At 38.2% G+C, this 22,994-nt stretch overlaps 1 protein-coding gene across 4 annotated transcripts in view; it reads right to left on the bottom strand.

Annotated features, from left to right (window-relative positions):
- Nucleotides 1-1,180: 1,180 nt before the first annotated feature.
- fto (FTO alpha-ketoglutarate dependent dioxygenase) overlaps nucleotides 1,181-22,994 on the bottom strand; it is a 175,939-nt gene continuing 154,125 nt past the window's right edge. For all 4 annotated transcript variants that reach the window (XM_012961194.3, XM_018093066.2, NM_001017273.2 and 1 more), the window contains 1 exon segment: nucleotides 1,181-1,440. In XM_012961194.3, the coding sequence (XP_012816648.1) occupies nucleotides 1,287-1,440 (154 nt within the window). In that variant the 3' untranslated portion in view covers nucleotides 1,181-1,286.

Here is a 22,994-nt window from a genome sequence, read left to right as displayed (position 1 = left end):
AGACTTTCCTTGGGCCAGGTTGGAGCTGCAGAGTGCCATTGAGTCCTATGGGAGACTTTCCTTGGGCCAGGCTGGAGCTGCAGAGTGCCATTGAGTCCTATGGGAGACTTTCCTTGGGCCAGGTTGGAGCTGCAGAGTGCCATTGAGTCCTATGGGAGACTTTCCTTGGGCCAGGTTGGAGCTGCAGAGTGCCATTGAGTCCTATGGGAGACTTTCCTTGGGCCAGGTTGGAGCTGCAGAGTGCCATTGAGCCCTATGGGAGACTTTCCTTGGGCCAGGTTGGAGCTGCAGAGTGCCATTGAGCCCTATGGGAGACTTTCCTTGGGCCAGGTTGGATTTGCAGAGTGCCATTGAGCCCTATGGGAGACTTTCCTTGGGCCAGGTTGGAGCTGCAGAGTGCCATTGAGCCCTATGGGAGACTTTCCTTGGGCCGGGTTGGAGCTGCAGAGTGCCATTGAGTCCTATGGGAGGCTTCCAAAATCATGCACAGAAGGATCACAGAAGTCAGAAAGGTTTTCCTGCATTTTACGATCGTTCCGTACAAAAATTTTGTGACTTTCAGAGCGCCAATACGATATTATCGTGACTAATACAATTTTTTCGTAAGCATATTCGTGATATTTGTGATCTTAAGAAATTATCATATCCAATCCGAATTTATTCCATTCGGGATTCAAACTCGTGTTTTCATGAATGTGCCCCTAGGTGCTAGCTATGAGTGGTTGTCATGGTAGCGTGAATCTATGGGTGTGGAGTTCTGACATTCGCATTAGGCAGTTCTCTCCCTTCTAATATGCAACGCTACATATGTGTTGGCATTGGTGCACTTGTGTTATATGGGGTTGCCATGGCGATGCAATATAGTATGCACGCGCATAGTATGCATCTGGCTTAACGCTCCCAAACACAGTGTGGTACTGCAGGTATCCAAGGGCAGTAACTCAGCCATGCCCTTGATTTTAGGTCACTTGACATACTTTTTAACTAATGTATATTTATTAAAAGTTAAGTTTATTTATTTGTTCATGAGTGTTAAGGACTTACTGTATATACCAGAGAGAGGTGCAAAGGCGTTTCTCTTGATCACTTTTCTCTTTTCCTTTTTAGACTAATAATAATATTATTTGTAAGAAAGTAAAAAATCCCAGATTTTATAGGTTCTCTTAGTTTTGCACAGTTAGAAGGTTTAGGCTGGTTATTTTATTCCGTTAGGAAGAAAAACTGTATCTAAAAAGCAGAGGAGCAACATTTAAGTGAATTAAAAAAATCAAAGAATCAAAGAGATGTCAAGCTTCTAAAGTTTCAAGCCTGTTTTGAAGGGCAAATGTGATACTGTGCAGATCAAAAGATAATGGCATAGATTTGTTGTCATCATTCCAGTATGGGTAGCAACATGGGGCCTGATCTGGAGGCAACTTCTTGGCGAGTTTGCTTCTGCACCTATAAAGAAACAGAAACAATGCCAGTGAAGAACAGATCAAAATGATTACATAATATGGTGTGCAGATTTATAAAGAAAATACAAAGCATACATGTACTTAAATATGTCTTATCTATCATGAACTGTGTGTCATTGAAACACACAAGGTTGACAACTGTTGGCTTCTACATCAGTATTATGATATTATTATATGTAAGGTTACCAAATTGTGAAGACACAAAGTTTGCGAACTGTCTTGCTATAACTAATAAAGCACAAAAATGTCCATCATGCTCAAAAGCACAGCCCCAATAAATATATTTATTTACAATACAGTGGGAAAAAGATGAAGTTTCAGCCAACATGTCAATAATAAATGTAGTTATCTGCGTATAAGGAAAAAAACAGAATACAATGAATATACACTGCAGACTGTATGGTGATTGTTTTCTATACTCAAAGAGATATATCCTTTCCAATTTTCTAGAAAATTACTATATAAAGTGATCCTCGAGCTACAGAAAATAAAGCCCAAAGACAAGGATGGCTGGACAATCAGACAAGAGTTAAGCTTGTCACTCATGGACTGATAAAAGCTGCCAACTCAGGCAGATATCAATCGGACAGGTTTTAAAGTCCAAAACGAGGACCACATTGGCACATTGATACAGTCCTTGTCAGGCACGCAACTCTATGATCTAATTGTCGGCCCCAGGGTCCCTGCTTGGATCAGTCCAACTTGGGGTTGTAGTATAGGTTTCACAGTTACTGTGATTGTTAGAAATCATGGTCTGTGATTGTTTTTTTTTTAAATTAAATAAAATAAATAGACTGCAATACAGAATCCACAGAATGATAATTATTTTGTATATGGCACAGGTATACTCTATGCATAGTGGCCCAGCTGTGTGTAAATGTTTTGTTTTTGGAACCATTTTCAGTCATGTTACACAAAATAAATCGCTAAGCACTGATTAGACCTGATAACATCACTTAACACCATTTATAACGATACAGTTTATAGAATATGCAAGGTTCTTGTGTCATTTCTTAAGGATACTCTTGCACTGTTAGATGCACTGACCAAGAGCTGCTGCTTGTATCAGATATGAACATTGCAATTCCCACTGACCATAAAGAAGTTGTTAGTGAACTGTGTATGTCATAAAAACTACTTTCCCTTAAACTGGCAACATCTGTCAGTGTTATGCAATATGGAATTGTTATATCAATCTAATGCCATAGCTACAGTGTACTAACAGTTTGATAAGTCTAAAAGGGACACAATAAAATTCTAATGTTTCAACTTTTTAAATCAACATAAAAAATGTATTCATTTTAGTGGCGTCCGTCCCATAGGATTTCTAAATGTACTTGTAACATGACTTTTGGCACCTCCTGAGCTTGTGTCACCGAATGCTTTATGGTCCCCTCCTGGTCCTGTACACTCAGGTTGCTGTGCATAACGCTCTTGCTGAAGAATCACAGTATAACATTCTCATATATCTCCAGCACTCTCGATTCAGACTGAGATAATAGCATCTGTTAACATGCACTAAGTACTATCACAGAGCACATCACTTCATAAATAATAAGATTAGCCGACCTACGGGCCCCTGCAGGAAGAGTAATGAGTTTAAACGCTTCTCATTAGTTATTTAAAACAAAGGGATTAAAGGGACAGGCAGTTGGTAATCGCTGGTGAGCCTGCTGGCATGAATATTGCAGTGGTTGTATTTGCAGGCCATGGTACAGGTTCTTCTACATAGATCAAGAGGCGTTTAACTCTTTTACTACAATGCAACAGAGGTCCTTAACTGGGATTTTAATAGCTGTGCTGCTATACTTAACTAATAACTATATTCAATAGTCCAGTACATGTATGCTTTCCAAAGAATACGGAGGCTATTTCAAAGCTACGGCAAAATACATTCTTCTATAGTGGCAGTTTAAAAGGTTGGGTTGCAAGCTACAAAATTAGTCACAAGCACAGGGATTGATTCATCTTTTATGAAGAAATCTCCTTAATACTACAATTGTATTTCAAAAAGGGCCCCATTTAAACAATCTGTCATAAACATTTTAAGACAGCATTCATTTAGGCTGTTGGCAAAATAACTAACCGTAAATCATGCTTCAGGAATATGCCAGGGCCCAAGCATTATGTATAATAGTCTATACCTATAATACCATTTGTATTATTTAAAACAGGTATAGAAATAGTTATGTATAAAAGGTGAGTTTGCACAATTTGCACTAAACTGCTATGACTTTTCAAATCTGATATGACTACAAACCTACAATCACAACTCTGAGCAGGGAGAAGGCCAATTGAACCCTTAAAAGGCCAGTTTAAGGGGCAATATTGACATTAGGAGCTAAGGAGCATGATAAATAGGATGACTTAAAATTACATTCTGCCTATAGTTTTAATTTTCATAATAACTTTTTGCTATTATAAAGCATTTATTATAAAATTGGGCTATTTCCACTGAACTTCCCTCCTTTCCTGTATAAACAGGGCAATTTGTTCAAAGCACAAACAAACAAACCCCTCCCTTCTTTAAGCAGCAGCCTTGGAGCAGGATTGGCAATTAGTTTCAGCTCCTCTGAGCTTCTGTGGGACAGGAAGAGACAAGAAAAGTGAAACTGGCTTCATATTCCTGATTAGTGTCAGAAATAACGGAAAACATAAATATTTCTTAATCAAAACAATAGGCAACAGTATGCTTAGCACAAGCCCTATTTATTGAGCTCATGATGGAAAGGGGTGAATACTGGCTCTTTAAGGGACAAATAATCAAAATAAGGTGTTACCATGAGTCAAAGAGAATTGACAGTAGTCTAGATAGAGTCATGTAACTCCTGACTTATGAGTACTTGGGGGTGCTTAAAGGAGAAAGAAAGGTAAAAACTAAGTAAGCTTTATCAGAAAGGTCTATGTAAATACAGTCATAAGCACTCACAGAAACGCTGCTCTGACTTCTATGTCAAAAGATTAGTTGTGTCTGTAATTTGTGTGCCAGAGACACGCAGCTCTCTGCTCTCTCCCCTCTCCTGCTCCCCCCCTCCCTCAAGAATGCTAAGAACTCCCCCCCCTTAGGAATGTGGATCTGAGCCAATCAGCAGGAAGCTTCCTCATAGTCTAACTAACTGAGCATGTTCACCTGGTCTTGGTCTTGGTGCAGGAGTGGGACCTTTATTTACACAGCTCAGCGTTTTTTTTTTTCCAATTTGGTTTCTGATCATCTGAACAGGTGAAATATGGGGAGACTTAAGGGCACTATTGAGAGAACTGAAGGTATGCCTGCAGCTTGAGATTAACTCTTTATTAGCCTTTCCTTCTCCTTTAACATGCAACAATCAGACCTCTCCATCAGAAGTTCCAGTGGTAGAAGAAGCTAAATATGTACATATTTAAATAATTATATGGTAGTTAAGGTTAAACAAAAACATATCTCCATCAAATTCAGCTACTACCCAAATAAATCCTACCTTTTAGTTTATCTTGAAGAAAGCCAAAGAAAAAATGTAATGTTTTCTTTTTTAGAAGAGAAGCAGACTAGAGCAAAATTGTGCTCTCTGCACTAGCACAGCCAAATTTCCATTTTAAAAAACAGAAATTCGGCTCTAAAGTTACAAGGAGCGGCTTGTTGCACCAACCAAAAAGCAATCACTTTGAAAGCAAAGTAAAATATAGTGCATCTGTCCCAAGTCAAACTGCATAGGATTAAATAGGATTATTCTGAGGTAATTTAAACAAACCTATTAAAGCACATGTAAACACTCCATAAAATATTTAATCAGTGAACAGGCTATTTAAAATATTTAATACCCACCACTCTGGTTGATGAAAGGTTAATAGTTGCAGCTGCTGCACCACTTCAATTACTCAGTAACCCACTCAGCCCTCTCCCTCACAAATTTACTTTGGCTGTTGGCTACTGAGCATGCTCAGTTCTTCTCAACTCAGATTACTAAATATGCCTTCCATTCTAGCAGCCAATGAAGAGATGGCATTGCTGGTTCCCATAGAAACTCTGCTCTAGCTGCCTGCTCCTATTTTTTCTCCTAACCTCCTCTCCTGAGCTCAGTTTAATTATTACAGTGCTCAATCCAAGCCGGACTTTGTAAGTTCTGCCTGTGTGAGCCTGCATTCTTGATGAAATTTACACCGAATAAGGGTCTTTGCTGTTTTCAGATGTAAATGTCACTGATGATGCATCAGAGGGAAAATGGTCACTGAAAAGCTGCTATTTGTTTTAGGAAAATATGATGGTGCTGGTGAATGGAGGGGATATATGCAGTATAAATTATGCCGTTTGGCAGGGGAGCGGTAGACAAGTTTGGAAAAGTGTGGAGTGTCTGGTGCAACCCAGACCCCGAGGGCCCATAGTTCTACCATAATCTAACACCAACCATATCAGTACACCGACTCGCCACCAGCAGTAGATAACCTTAACATGAAGTGAAAGAATGCACACACTGTAATATATTGTATTGATTGATTTATTATAACAAAATGTATGGCAATACTCATGTCTTATCTTATTGTTTTGTTTGATTTTTTGTAAAACAAATAAAAAATTTACCTTTAAAAAAAATTATGCCGTTTGGGAAAGGGAGATGTGCCCAACTTATATAATGTACATGGTATAAAATGTACGGTTTACATGTCCTTAAAAATTGTTCTTCTTGCACCCTGAAGCACTGAATCTAGCTGTGTGTGGGCACATGCAACCAATATCCGCCAACAAACGTGAAGTCTTGGGTTTGTTGGCGGACACCAGCTGCATGTGGCTTTACCTGGGCAGATTCAATGCTACCAATTGCAGGCACAACCAGAAGTTAATCTGCAAATTAACCAACTATATAAATGCATGGTCAGTTATAGGTAACTGCAAGGAAGAAACCAGGAAGCACTAGGAAATAGAAATGTAATTAAACTTCCACTACACACTTTTATAGGTCTCAGTGGCTCTAAAGGGCCAATTTATTATGCTGTGTAAAATGAAATTCGACGAAGAAACAGTGTAGAAAGATGTGTAAAATAAATGGGGAAGTACGCCACCCAAACACCAGATTTTACACCATTATTTTACATAACTTCCATTGGAAGAAAAAATGCGTAAAAAAATTATGCAGATTTTACGCAGCTTTTTACTGAAGCCTGACGACATGTGGTATATTTTTTCACTGTTTTTTTACACAGCATAATAAATCTTCCCCAAAAAGTCACTGGAATGAAGCCTACACAGCATCTTGGGAACACACCGATTAAAGGACACTATGCATCTCATAGCTATACAGAAGGTGGTAACTGCATTACTGGGTATTGGTCACACTGTTAGCAAGAAACTACTTTAGCTAAAGTGCGTGTTAATTATGAGCCTGCAAGCGAGTCAATAAAAGGTTAATGCAGAGTCAGAAGATAAATTATTCCCCAGCATTGCCTCATTCCACATTCTAAATGACCAACATTATACCTCCTGTTTTTAATCAATAGATTTTACTGTAATGCTCTAGCCATTGATCTAGAAAATGCCAAGTATTCCAATGACGAGTTTCTCAGTGTAAGTGCAGAAATGACGATAAGTCAACGGAAGTTTATATATGTATGCATACATATATATATATAATTTTTTTTTTTTTTTACTGTTAAAGGATTAATATTTTAAGTCTGTGTGACAAATTGCTGACCCTTAGCTGAAGCAGGAAACTGCTACTGAGGATTAGAACATTGTAGAAACAAAAAGGTACGCATTGTAACAATGCTCTAAATACAAAATAAGTTTCTTAACATTAAAGCTCATTCCCATTTTCTTTAGCAAGTATTTATTTCTGGAGATTGAATTGCCTTTACACACAGTGACAGCACATTTTCTTGCCCCTACTATGTAATAGTGGATGGCCTGACAAATGATTACTTCATTGCAGCTGACCTCTAACCTGGGTCACATGACTGAGTCACCTGAGACTTACACACAAGCTGCCAACCTATTTGAAGCTGAAATTGTGTAGGCCCACTATTGCGGGTGGTTCTGCAATCCTTTCTGTAGCTCTGGGGAAAGGCTGCGACCAGCAGCTGGTATAAGTTTCTACTGTCGCACACACAACAAAGCTATATGTTACTATAGTATATTTGGTTTCAGAGCTAACTGCGGTAGTGTTCCTGGCAATAGGAACACAATGCTTGCATTGTTTTTGCCCCTAAACAATACAAACAAATGTTAGTGCTCTTAGGAGCAAAATAGTCATTTGTACTATTAAACTTTTCTGGGCAATTCTAGTTTTCTAGTTTTTAGAAAGTACCAGTTCTAGAGAACTGAGCACATGAGAAAAGCTCTCAGGTTGCCCCTACAAGCCCCTAACAAACCAGAAGCCTAGGGTGTAGAGCACTTTTTGTTAGAACGTAGCCCCTATGTGCTTGGTAATGAAGAGGCAATATAGCCCATTTTTCAACCTTAGTTCAATGATTAGGGCTTGAGCTGAGAATACTTTTTAATGGCTAGTAACGCTAAAAACTAACTAAAATTTCTATAAAGCTATATATTGTAATCATATTGCATATGCATAACCTTAATATATCACCAATTCAGTACAGATACACAGGTCTGGACTGAGATTAAAAATAGGCCCTGGCATTTTAAGCACTCAGAGGCCCAAACAGTCCCCCACCATTCCACTAAATAGCGACTGTCTATAGATGGCATTTACAGCAGCCCCTCTGGCATTTGCTAGAACCCACAGATTGCCAGTCCAGGCCTGCAGATACAAGATCCAAGGTGGGAGCTCCCATGGATTATTAAAAATACTTATATCCAAATTTCCCCATAAACTTCTATGGTGTTTTCATAAGATAAACCATGATTTATGGTTTTCCCACTGAATTTATTCAGGCTATTTTTATAAACATGCAATTAGTAGTAGCCCTGGGTAACTGTATATTATATAAATTCAAATCCATATAGAAACCTTGTGTTTAGTTTTTGTAACTTGTCTATTAATACAGTTTTTGCACTATAATATGCTTTCACTGCATTGTACATTTTCTCGTTCTGCCTGTAATGAAACCTTTAAATCATCAGTGTAGTATATCAAAAATGACTTCTTCATATAACCAACTGGGAATGCTGCCTTGATTTGTAAAGATTGTTTTTGCCTCATTTTTATTGCAGACTGCAGGTTTTTCAGTCGGGCTAGTCATGCAAAGTAGCACAATATTAGGAAGCGTCGGTCTGTCCTGCCGATGCAGACTGAGAGACTGTCAGAGTCTGACAGAGCTGCAACATTGCTTTGGTCAAAAACAAATATATAGTCAGATTCCCTTTCACCCCTTTGTAACAACTAATATCAAGGGAGTTATAAATTGCTCCTTTCATGAAAAAATGTTTTTATAAACAGATTCAACTGTCTGATGCGTGAACTTAATTCTTTCACACATAGCTGTTGGACTAAAAACAAGTGAACTAGATTGTTGGAAAGATCATATGTACATGTTGAAAAACAGAATATATCTTCCAAAGAAGCCGCCTTCACCCTAAAAGCAAGTATGAAATACACAGAGATCACATCAATGACAATGAAGCAGTGGGTTAAAAATGAACAGCGAGGGCTTAATTGGAATTGGCATTCACTGTGCAATCTAATCAGGGTCAAAACTGCATTATTGCTGTCCACTGGGAGCAGCCATGCACGCTTCTTGCACACTTACAAGTCTGTGGAAAGAGGACATTTAACACATCATGGACCCCAGCAGCTTTTCAGATCAACTAATCAATACCATTGACAATATTTCTGCCTAAAAGCATAACAGGCCCCTCTAAGCACTCTAGCTAAAAGAAGTCACTTCACTATGCATTACCTTTGAACATAGTTCTGTATGAGACCCAAGAGGCCAAGGTATAATTCTCCCACCAAGCTGGTTTTTGCACAAAGTAGGTCTGCTCTAGAAACAATGACTTGGGAAGCAGAGAGCTTTGGCTACAGTCCCATAGGTGTTTAGAAAAAAAAGAATCAAGTTATTCCTATCTACCACCTTGAATGTACTGCATGCTATCAGGCTAGTATAAATCTCAGACAAAAGCTGAGCAGGTCAGGACCCTGTGGGATGTAAATGGAGTCTTCATGTTGTGACCAGACTCACAAAGGTCTGATAGTCACCTGCGGGATCCTTTCTCCTCTGCTTGACACACACCTGAAGACCCCCAGAAGACTTCCATGACAATTTTTAGCCAGATAAATTTAACGCTCTAAAAAGCAACCTGATTGTGCATTTTCTGTTTGAAGATAACTGAGACAGACATGGGATTTGGGCAAGGAAATAAAATGTCTCAGTGCACTTATATTAAAGGGGCTGTCATTTTTTTTTTTGTCTTATGTGATGGAAAGATGTTGTGGAAGGATTATGCCGCCCATATGTACAAAGGCATAGATAATTTAAACATGATAAAATATTTAGTTAGATTTTAGAAAACTATTGAAAAAAAAATAACTAGTTGGGCATGTACCAATAATATCCTACAACACGAAGTCTAATACCATTATTGGTAGGTGTAGGGTGGCTTGCAAATCCCGACCAATATCCATGTACCATGGATACCAGGGAATTGGGCAGGTTTAAAAATGTCATCTGCTGACCTATCACATCATACAGCACATCAGCAGATGAGAAAGTGAAGAGGAGCCATAGATCTTTACAGGTACAATACAAAGATGATCTTGCTATGTGTGGCTCCTTGTATGCAACATGCTGATATTTTCATTATTTTACTCAATGCCTAATCTGCATCAATGGAAGAGCAATTAGCAATCTCCCGGGGGTTGTACCATACATCAGCTAGTGAGTGCCTTCATGTAGTTGCTTATTTTCAAGACAACTGTCTTTAAATAATCCTGGCAGTTCTTAAATAGGGGGACTGCTTGTAGTTTGTCTTATGACAATTATTACAGTGCATTATTCAGATAACACATGAAATGTTACTAGATTTTAAATGCATGATAAAAGGCCTATCTTCATGTATAAATCTGAATGGTGTCAGGCTGCCTTAATGGGGAATTCTGCCTAGATAATCAAAATAAAAAAAAGACATTTTGCATAATGTTATAAAATATAATTAAAAATATAAATATATATTTTTTGTCCCTTTTGTATTACTGGTTCTTACTCTTGAAGCCAACACTTCTCTAGATCAAACTCCAATCCCACAACACCCTGCATTCTATTTTTTTGTAATTTATGTTATTTTTTTCAAAAAGAAAGCAGTACATGTACAGTTTATACAGGCATTCTTATGAAAATCAACATAGTAAAGGAAGGTGACAATATGGTTCGGTTTATGTAGTCATCTATCGTTGATCTGCACATTCCCAGATAGGGTTTATGCCTGACTAGTTGTGCCATCAGATTTGTGTTGTACTATGTGTACCAAGTTTTAGAGGGTGACAGGTATAGGAGGAGGGGGAAATAGGGGGAAAGGGTACAAGGAGGAAACTGGGGTTGACTGGTCGCTGCATCCAAGTGCTATGTTTTGTTTTGTAGTTAGGTCATGTTGGCGAGAAGTTCCCAGGGAGACCAGATTTTAAGAAACTGGGGTATTTTGTTTTTATACAGGGCAGTCTGTATTCAAATTGCATGGTATTATTGATGTTTTGTTTTATTTCCAGGATAGAGGGGATAGATTGGGACTTCCATTTAGCTGCTATGGAGTTGCGGGCGGCTGAGACTATCTGGTTGAGCAGTTTTTGTGTAGATTCTGAGAATTGCATGGAAGGTTCCCCAGGAGGAGGATGAGGATATCTTTATTGAGCATCTGAGATGTAACCTGCCGTATGAATGTTAGGATCTCATCCCAGAAGGTCTGTATCTGGAGGCAGGACCAGAAGATAGGAGGCAAGTCTCCAAGATGTCCAGAGCCCCTCCAGCAATTTTGCAACTCTTCAGGGAACAGTGCATAAAGTTTAACTGGGGTATGATACCAGTACATAAGGATTTTATAGATAGTCTAGTGCTGGTGATTCCCCGCTTGGTGTTGTCCCATATAGCTGCCCATTCGTTTTCTTATAGTTCCCTGCCAATATGTGTATCCCATTTCCACATATAATTATGTTTGTAGTCTAAGATTCAAAAGGAACCGTTTAGCAGCTTATATATACTAGATATTAATACTCTTTGTGGTAGGCCATTGATAGCTAGATGCTCAAAGGAATTTAAAGTAAGTCCTTGAGCTGCCTGTAGTATGGAGGCATAATAGTGTTTCAGATGAAGTATTCGTACCATAGCAAGGAAAGGCCTGGGGCCTTATCATTTATACTTTCTCTTGTTAGAAACATTCCTTGGGTCTGGTTTATCAGGTCCCGTGTGCAGTAAAAAAGGGTAGCCAGCAATGGAGATATTGTGATGTTAAGGCAGGTTCAAATTTGGGATTGCCCAGATGGGAGACTAATGGTGATGTATGGGACATTAGCCTATATTTAAATCTGAGTTTTCACCATAGTTTCAGAGTATGTTCCGTGGCCTTCAGCACCAGGACTGGAGGTGCCTCTTTTTCCAGTGTGGACCATATCCATGCATTAGGGTGGTAGGGAACGCCCTGCATTCTTCTTCACAGGTCTATTAATTAGCTGGCTTCTGCTGCATTGCTTTCAATATTAAAAAAAAGATAACTGATCCCTGCACATTGGGCCTAAGAAGTATCCTTATGGAATTTTTAGGTTGTCCCCGTGCTTGATTGGATTTCTACTGGATCAGTGTTGTAACTATTACGATTTATTGCAAGAGGGGCAAAATAAAAATTTGTGGAGAGGCGGGGCCCCAAAGGTAACTTACTGTACTGGATACTTTAATATACTCATGCATAACAAAATCATACAGGCAGGTTGATTCCCGATTAAAATAACCATAGTGTGTGTGAATGGCAGGGACCTTAGACTAACTGAAGAAGGGACTTGCCCTTAGCTACTAAGGGCAATAAAAGTCCCCCCTTCTCCGCGCTTTGCCTCTTGAAGCAATTCAGCATTGACCTTTGCCTCCTTCCAGACTGACTTGCACATCTGTGTCCACCTCAGAGCACTTCATGTAGAAGGCATGAAAAAGAGGTGTGTTTACAGATTCAAATGTGTTAAATGAGAAATACCCCCTATAAGTAGGTACTTTCACAACTGAAAGCACATTGGCATAAGTATTATACAGAGGGATGCTTAGCTGCAATATTTTTTTAAATCGTAAACGGGAGCTGCCATACTGGCCTTGGGAACTCTTGAGAAAAACTCTTACTAAAACACTTTGATCAAACAGTGTCCTCCGGTGGCCACAATTCATGAAAAAAGTTAAATTCTTTTTGTTTAAGACGTTTAAACATTCTATATTCATTTCAATCAATAAATGGTCAGTGTACTGTCCCTTTACTATGGAGGCTTTCAAGGGAAATATTTATTTTAAATAAGGTGATTTCCAGGTATAGAACAGTATAGAACACACCAAGAAAAGAATAAATATTTTCTTATTAGATAAATACAATAGTTTGGCTGACAGAAGCAAGAGATTATAGGAACAGTAGTTGAAAGGGACAAATGCTCAGAAATAAAATCCTCTCAGTCTCTCTCTCTATGGGTCCATACTCTTTAAATAAGCTTTCTCCAATTGTCAGCAACGTTAATTGCTCAGTTGATCTGTGGCACAGTTGCAATAATCAAAAGCGCGGCACGCTCCTTTCCTTAGACAAAATGTAATAAGCAGTTGGTGCCATGGGATTGATGCTGTCAAGAAGTTTGTTGTTTTCCCTGCATGTCTTGTTTGTTGCTGGTAATTAGATAGACAAAGTAATTATTGTTCTTATTCCTTTGCTCTATTTATGTCTGTCTCTCCTGGCATTCTGTGGCATTATATTAACTCCTGAAGTGTTGAAAGGCCATGTCGCAACAATGGCGGTGAAGGGGTTTTTGGTGGTTTGAAAAAAAAAAAACATTATTTGAAAACATTATCATTGCCAAAGGATTTGGAACACTCTTTTATTTCCAGTTTGCAGATACTCTATTAGCTGAAGCAATGGATTAATTCACCATACAACCTGATTTAAGGTAAAGTAGTGCTAATCTTTAAAGAAAAAAGAAAAATAAATGTGGCAGTACCACATTTCAGGTGCTGATTTGGGTCCGATTTGAGACTGATTCAGCAGCTTATCTGCCCATGTATGGGCACCCCTGACAGGCCTACCCGACCGATATCTGGCCTAAAATTGTCAGGATCTCAAACAGCAGGTTAGATTTTCCCGCCAGATCGGGGACCACTCTGTCATGTTGATGCAGTCCTCACTTTGACAAGCCCTACACCTGCCATTTTAATTTGATTTTTGGACCTAGGTGGGCACATCAGGAGAAGAACCCCTTCATTGGCGATGTTGCCAAATGAGTGGATCATAACCTCTATGGGCACCTTAAAACTGCTGCATTTTGGTTTATGAGACCTAGGGCACTGTGCATCAGTTCTTCAGCAAGTGCCCCAGGTTTTTTACCAAACAACTTTTCCCCCTTGATATTGGAAGGATGATACAGAATGGCATCTGGGCCAGTCACTCGATCAATATTGTACTAGGAATATAGTACAGTAAACCTGTATTCTATTCTAAATACATATTCTTTTCTCTTTATAATTAAGCATTCAATCGTTTTAAAACAGTCTAATGTATATGCCATCACAGCCACTTCTGAGTAGGAATTTGCACAGCGTTGGCCAATTAATACTGGAGCTCAAGGTGCACACTGATAACACCAGTCTGCATGCCACCCCCTCTCACTTCCCCCCACTTCCCAGCTTTTTGTCACCTCACAAGTTATAGATACACAGACCCAAATAACTATTTGACTATGCATGTGCACTGTGCATTTATGCCTTTGTTATTAATACGTGTGGCTTCTTATTTACATATAAGCTATTCAAAGACATACATGCTGTTTTCAACTCATATCAGATACTCTCAAGATATTGTGAGATATATTTATGAAAATCACATGCTACATGACCAGGTAATGTAAAGGACACAGCACTAGAAATGGCACTAGAAATATTTGCTCAGTGTCTCAAATATAGATCCTAATCACACTGTTATACAACCTCTATGCCAAATGTTTGGTTTTTATGTTGGATCTGGGACAGCATCGGCTTGTTGACGCAGTCTGTGAACCAACTGTGTCTATTGCCGCCTTTTAATTAGATTGTTTGGCCCTAGGGCCAAATGATCGAATTAGCCAGATATCTCCCACCCGTAAGTGTTTGCCCAACTTTAGGGCTAAACTTCACAAGTGCTTTTGTTGGATGGTGTCTATATGTAACCTTTGCCATCTGACATGACACGCCTGTTGGAAGGGAATACATTGGTTGACATTACCGCCTTTGGAGATCAGATTTTGTAGGATCCTACAAATTCTTGTGTTGTTGCATGCTGTTGTGTGGTGGTGCATGGTGGATCAGATTAAATCTGATCAAAAGCACTCGTGGAGTTTAGCCCTGCAATGTAGTGTAGTGAAAAATGAGATTTATTAACAATTTCTTAAATTTGTTTTAGTAATTTAATTTCTAAAAGTAAGGATAACTGCCTATTCTTCAGTCTCAAGAAACAATAACCTTCAATCTGACATCACTGTTCCTTTAAACGGCAACAATTAGTATGTGTAAGTGAGCATCATCACCCTGCTGTTTTGTCATCGATCTTATCAGATAATCTGACCATTTGATTACATAGCTCTCATTATTTACACACAATGATCACAACATCAGTCCCACTGCAAACACAACTATATAACTCTATAAAACCAACTGTCAGTGCTAGCTTTGCAAGGAATAGCTGCCAGAATATCATTAAAACCGCACGCCAGTTTGGCAGGCACTGATATGTTACTTCCTGCTCACATCTGTGCTTAACGAATGAATGCTTCAGCTTCCCAATAAAGAGAAAGACCCTGAAGCCAGGGCACTTAATCAATTGGATAATGGAATGAATCAATACAAAAAGGCTTTCTTAGGAGGTCTTAATTAAGGGAACACTCGCAGATACAAACGACAGCTTCAATGTATTGACAGTTAGTATGCAGAGGAGGGAGGGAATGAGAGGAGGGAAGGCCTTTCTCCCACTATGACAATACTGTTTAAGCTCAGATACAAGTACATTGTACTCTACAGGGTAAATATGCATACAATAACAGGCAGCTGGAAAAAATGGGACTAAAGAAAAGAAGAAAATTTGAGGCATATGCTTAATAATAACCTATTAGAATGTTGCCCTCTAGGTTGTTTTTTTCTTAGGAACTTCAGTTAACTTAAATTATGCATTGTTTCAATTTTTTCTACATAAATGTGTTTTATTAATCTACATGCTTTAGCTATTGCTACCTTGTGTATTATTATCTATTACAGTATGTGCATTGATTGGAGAAGTGGTACTGGCAACACATTAAAGGGCACTAAGTATTTAATGAGCTGCAAATTACTTTTATGTCGTAGATTAGACCCAAACAGAAATTAAACACTGTTGGATCTATTGTTCTTGATATGTTTATTATTAAAAAAAAGTGCAGTCATGTTAGTTTAAACTCCTAGTAACAATACGCAGTGTTCCTCCAGAATGTCCTGTATACTGTTTGGGTCTTCAGGATTCTCATTTGCATGGACATGACTGATGTGATTGATTCTATCCATTTTGTTGCTTACTTTCCTTTTTTAATTATTCCTTCAACATTTCCAGGCATAATTTTATTTTTTCTAATTAACCGGGGTTTATCATAATTCTTCTAAAATAAGATAGCTTCAGTTTTGTAACTTCTGCTGTAAGTGGAAGATCAGGCTTGGTCTAATCAAAGATCCATTTTGTTTGATTTCCTTGCTATACCAGTTAATCCTAAAAGTTTTGCTATTGCCTGGACAATTTTGTATGGTCAGCGGAATAGACACTACTTCAGGAAGGGAAATGTCACCACTTAATCATTATTTCAAAGAATACACTGGAATTATACTTTCATATATACAACAAAGGCAAAATTAGTTGCTATTTAAAGTATTATATTTCTCCATGGATTCCATCCCCAATTGCACTCTTATTATTTGACTGGCCACTCAGGAACAGAGCTCAATCCACCTCTACCTAGTTATACTTATACAGTATTCTTGTATCCAGCAGTTGAAATGTATTGTTGTATATTCATGGTTTTATCTCAAAAACTTTCCATAACTACCCTCATCTCCCGAATTCAGAGAAAACATCCCTAAATCTCAACCCCATGCATCAAGTAAGATAGAGCAAGATCATATTATTTAGACTCTGAAAAAGCAAATGGTGTTAATGATTTCTTTTCCTTGGTATATACTTATAGTGGAACCGCATTTATAGGGCTTACATTGTAGTAATGTGAAATGATTGAAGCCAAGCTGCTATATCAAAATTAGGTACTAATGGATGGAGAAAAAATATGAATTTGGACAGTGATGTTGCAGTACTGTGCTATCTGGGTAGAAATCCTTAATACTAGGATTAGCACGCCTCTTTTACATAGAAGACAGAATATGCCTAAACAGTGGACAAGGAACAGAAGTGAGAAAGCATACAACAGAACATGCTGCAGCAGAACAGAGTGGGAGAGACTGTAGCTGGCATGCATGGCAAAAACTTCCCTCTCATCCCCTAATAGGACTCACTGGAGCAGGACACAGCTGGCATAGAACGGTACAGAACAGAACAAAGCAGGTGTAGGTCAGGACACAATGGAGCAGGCTGATAGGAAAGGCGACGGAAATTCACAAAATAAGGAAAAAGTCACAGTCAAGTCATGTCAATAAAGTCGCAGTCGTGTAAAAAAATGTAGCCGCATTTTGTGAAATTTTCTGCAGTGACGCCGCAACATTACATTACATTAACATTTATTTATAAAGCGCCAACATATTCCGCAGCGCTGTACAATATGTGGGTTACATACATTGGACATACAGAGTAACATATAAAGCAAGCAACGAAATGGGATACATACACTCATTACTACTTAAACCCTTAATGGGACTAAGGTACATGAATACTTGATGTACAGTAGCAGTTGCAGGTAACTAACTAAGCAATGCCAGTCAGCAGCATCAAGGGTCAGCAAGATACTGTTCTGTAGTGAAAGGGATTTAGGTTCAAGGGAGAAGGGGGCATGCTTTTCCGATACAAAGCAATGCGTTTCTCCTGCATTTAAAAGTGATGTTTTTGAAACAGAGAGAGAACATCTGCAGAAAAAACCCTAAGCTAATAAAAGATGAAAAAGAACAGTTGTCAAATTTGTGACTGTTTACAATGGGCCTGCATGGGAGCATATGATCACTGAGCATAAACTATACACACACCGATATAATAGTAAGAAGCATAGTTTTGTACGATTTTTAGACTGTGTGGGCTCCAAATTATGGTCCTGATAATTTTTATACCATGGAGATAAGTCATTTAGTTAATCAGACGGATTAGAAAATTTTGGTCGTATAACAATAAAATCCGTGCATGCATATATTGATATCCTTGGGGGGCCTACAATGCATATCAATACAGCAACAGATCTTCTGGAGAACATTGCAGGGCATCCTTTAATATAAGAAGAAAGAACTTTTAATCGTTTTATATGAAAAGGTTTTTCTTTAAAAGAGGAATTCTCTCCCTGACACTGTTGTAGTAGAAGATGTATTAGATATATTTAAGAAAAGTTTGTCATTGTAGCAAATTAAAAAATACAACTAATCAGTTTCGTATAATATTGATTCAGGGACTAGCTGATCTTTTACTTTTTTTACAAGGTGGTTAAGATGTACTTGCGCGAAAGGTTAAACAAGTTGGACATGTTTTCTTTTCTTTGTTAACATTAAGACTAATGTCACATCAGTGCTCTTTTTGTTTGCACCCAGATCCAAGGCCCAAGTGCAGGCACACACAGTGGATTCCAGATGCAAAATGCGTGAGTATGCATTTCACACCAAAATCCGCTTTCTGTGCCTGCAACAGGCCGACACAGAGGCTCAGGAAGCAGACATAGAAGAGTGCTGGTTTCAGCATAGGGGCATATTCTCAGCATGCAGATAATGTACCACATGTGGCTTTAGCCTAAAGGTGGCCATACACGTAGCAATTCCGATCTTTCGTGCGACCATTGAAAGAACGAAAGATCGTTCTCACCCTCCACTGACGTTCACGGCTGATTTGTCAGATATGGAGGTAGAAACCATAGAAATTCTACCTCCACCTGGTGATTCAGCCCCGAACGTAGATTTTGCTTGGGCGCCTGATCAAAATCTTTTAACCTGGCCGATCCGCGAGTTGACCACTATCCACAGCCTTCTGCAATATCGGTTGCCTCTTCGAGCAGCCATACACGCACCTGGTTTCGTACAATTTAATCGATGCATGTATGGCTGTGGCTTTAATACTGTGAAACTATGCAGATTTAGCTTGCTATCAGCATGATGGATAAGGGTTATTAGATTATGGTAATCAACCAGGTTCCTTTCTACTGTCAGCAAATCTAGCAATTATCACCCCAAAAACACAACAGTGTACATCAACCAACCATTAAGAAGTTACTAGTCACCTGTATGCAATGAAAAACAAAAAAGGTACCGGCGCTTAGAGGCATGGGGAACTAATTCCTCATTTTTAATGTGTCAAGAAAAAACAAACAATGTTTTGGGGGCATTCCCCTCAATTGGAACCCCCCCTGAAATGTTGTTTGTTTCTTCTTGACACATTAAACACGAGGGACTAGTTTCCCATTGCAATCTGCTTATGAGTGCTGGCACCTTATTTGTTGCTTAGTACCAACTTGAGGGAGTGCAGTCTCCCCAGACTGTTTGAAAGACCTCTGTGCTTCTGTATGAAATCAAACATCTGATTGGCTGCTGTGGATTTTAAACCTGATGCACAATGTGTGACTTTTATAACATTACCCATTTTGAGTATTTTAATGTGCTTAGGAATGCACTTTAAACTGCTGGGAATTCTTCAGGGTGCACCAGTTAGAACTGTAGTACACTTGCTCTTTAGTGTTTTACAGTGTTTCCTTTTTTAGCAAATTAGCATCCTTCACTATACACAAATACATCTCAAAACAGTTTGGATATGTTTTGGATTAATTATCTGGTTTTTGACACAAGTATTTTTAAATATTTATTCATTTAGAACATGAAAAAGACAGGTACTCAGGAGACATGACTGTAATTTTACTTGGTAACAGAAGGAGCTGGTCTGGCAATACCCATATCAAACAGCGAGTGGGAGAACTGGAATAATTAATGAACACCTCATCTGATGGATGCAATTAATTGTGAGCAATCCCTTAGTGAGTCTTCTGCCAAATACGTTAAGTCAATATTAGCGATTCTCCCAAAGCTTCTGCACCAAGCAACACTTTAAAACAGCTTCAGCCTGATGTCAGAATAAATCTAAAAGCATTCAGAACTCAGCATCTAAGCCAGAAAACTGCAACAATTACAGTTCATTTCCACAGAAGTAAGGCAAAGGATACAAGAATAGAAGAAGTGTAAATTAGGGTAACCCTATTTAGTTATGCATACTAGTTCAAATATACAATGTCTAAGAAGAGGAACAAAGTGTGCCCATGTTCAGAAACCCCTTAGCAACCTATATAATGTTTATTATTCAAACAGGTGAAATGTATGTATATCTTTATTTATTTTTATAGGTGAAATCAGTGAAAGTGGTGGATCCATATTAACTGACCTCCTTTTATAATAATGGAGCTTCCATCTAACTATATCAAGTCCAGCTTCCTTTATATTTTTCAAACTAACTTCAGAATTGAAAAATAATAAATATGGTCATTATAGACAGAAAGGGACATCAGATTCCCTATTTCAGCATGGGAGGGGGTGAGAGAAGGTACATTATGTCCAATATCCCCTAGTTGGATTGCTGGCAGAGCCACTGGAATTATGGGAAACCACTAAGAGGGTTATTTGTGAGTGAAAAGGTTTAAATCAATACAAAGGCGTAAAAACTGGTCTAAAATAAAAGTGATATTTCAAAAGTTGTGTGTTTCTCCATACTCTTGATTTCACACAGTCCATCACCATTTCTGATTTCGGCAGGAAAATCCATTACAGGATCAAACTTGGTGATATTTGGTGAGATTTGTATTTTGATTAACTTCAGAGATGTTTCCTTTTATGTTATTTTATTTACACCAGAACTGTACATTTTGCTACCATTAAACTGTTATTTTACCTGTTATTTAAGTTTTCACTTAACTGTTTTGTGAAACTAAATGCAAGTGTATATTAAAGTGATAAATAATGTGATAGCAAAAAAAAAATAGTTTTCAAAATATGAATGTACATTAAAAGTTACCTATAGGTCATGTTGATAATTTTTTACGGATAGGGCTGCTTTTGTAAGTAATTGTTACTTGAAGTTCCTAAACCTGACTGTTTTGCCAGCCTGACTTTCCCTTCTCAACCTGTCAGTTACAGCTTCTAATGCTAACGGCCTCCTGCTGCACAAATATGGCAGCTCCCTCATAAAGGAACATGATGAATCAGCTGGTTAATTTAAACACATTGGATAAATACTTTTATGGCAATAAAAAATAAAAAAAAAATGATATATTTAATTTCAGGTGTCAGTATATCTTTAAATACAGTGAGAAAACAATATCTATGTGACACCTGGTTACTAGAATAGCATTATTAATTGTTCTGATGATAACAATTGTATTTATAAATGATAACTTAGTAACAGTTCTTCTTTTCAAAGTGAAATATATAATTTCATACAGACTATAAAACAAGATATTAAGATCATCTTTAAAGATGTTACACAATAATGTAATAATACACTATAGCTGGTGCATAGTGTGTAAACTGCCATTTTAGATTTGGGCACAAGGGCATAAATGCAAGCCTCAGGCCAGTGACATGGTAATAGCTTGTCATTACCTACTTCAGAAATAAATGAGCAGCCCCTATGATTAATTTCTTTCTCAGGATCACACATCAGGTTGCTTTGACAAGCAGCATCCCATTATGCTCTCTCTATAGGAAAGAGCTATTCTAAATGCTTCCTTGCCAGCAGCACAACATGGCAACAAACCCAGGAGGGTTAATAAGGGTACACAACCTGACACTCATACATCTCATTGGTTTACTGCCCTGGAAGAGGGTAGCAGAAATCAGTGCTTACATGTGCTTCTGCTCCCTGGGTCACCAAATGCATGTGATCAATGCCTTAGGATCAATAGCATGAGTTACTGCTGCATCTGTGCCAGTGGAGGAGAGGAGCAGGTCAATAGAAGCATGCTGCTCAACTAGTAAACTGGTCCTAAACAATCAATCACTATTTAATATGAGTGTTAAGGTAATTTATGACAAGTTTAAAGCAGCATGCATATTTTAAAATAAATCAACCATGCCATGACCTTTTCTTCTGTGCTCACACACAGACTGCATCACAAACACAGTTTTAATAAATACCCATCAGTTTTTAATTTTGAAGTTAATTTTAAAAACTGTAACTGGGCGTGGTCAGAGCATGGCCTAAATGTCATGTATTTTTAAACTAAAATTTAAGGAGGTGTAGGATAATTCGCTTAGCAGCGAATAAACTTTGTTGCAGGTTAATTGGTGGCTAATGAAATTGACCCTACTGTATGTTGCATGAATGCAATAGGGAACCCTGGGGCAGGTACTAACTGATGCAAATGATAAACAATTGCGGCAAAGGATTGTATAAAATGTATAAGCTTTATATAATACCATTAAACATATTCTAACTACTTAAGCACCTTTCTCGAGCAGCTCGAACCTCATAAGAACTACCACTTTAAAAAATAGGCAGCATAACATGATACATTACACCAATTCATGGACCATTCAAGGAAAATTTCAAGGAAAATTTGCAGATCACTATATTCGAATTGCAGCATCGCAGAAGCAGGAAACATTATCAAATATTTATTTTTTTAATTCTAAGAACTGGTGTTAAAAGACAGTTTTAGGATCCATGAATTTTCTATTTTATTCATTCCAAAAGTATAGCGAACAGTGCTGCTAAGTTTATAGAACAGTAAGGGATGCAGATGGACATGCAATTTGATATTAAAAGGGGGGCAGTATACCCCTCTTTTTCAGCATTAGTACAATAAATAAAGCACAATTAAAACAAATAGTCACCTGCAAAGTCATCTGTAATTTAGGGCTTTCTGGATAATGGGTTTCTGACTAAAGGATCCTATACCTTATAAGCTGCTCCTTGTAACAAACCCTAATAAATGCTGCAACTGTGTGAAGGAGTGTTTTTTTTTATACAGAGTATTTCACAGTGGAGTGGATATTTGTTTTAAAGGAGAAGGAAAAAAAAACTAAGTAAGCTTTATCAGAAAGGTCAGCCATAAGCACTCACAGAAACGCTGCACTGAGTCCTCTATAAAAAGAAACAGGATTTCCTGTAACCTTTTTTTCCTGTGCCAGCTCTCTCTTCTCTCCCCTCACCTGCTCCCCCCTCCCCCCCTTAGGAATGTGTGATCTGAGCCAATCAGCAGGAAGCTTCCTCATAGT

The sequence above is a fragment of the Xenopus tropicalis genome, chromosome 4 (genome assembly GCF_000004195.4).
Source record: "Xenopus tropicalis strain Nigerian chromosome 4, UCB_Xtro_10.0, whole genome shotgun sequence".
NCBI classification, from domain to species: domain Eukaryota; kingdom Metazoa; phylum Chordata; class Amphibia; order Anura; family Pipidae; genus Xenopus; species Xenopus tropicalis.
The sequence above is the reverse complement of the archived record's forward strand: the minus strand, read 5'-3'. Positions and strand labels throughout refer to the sequence as shown.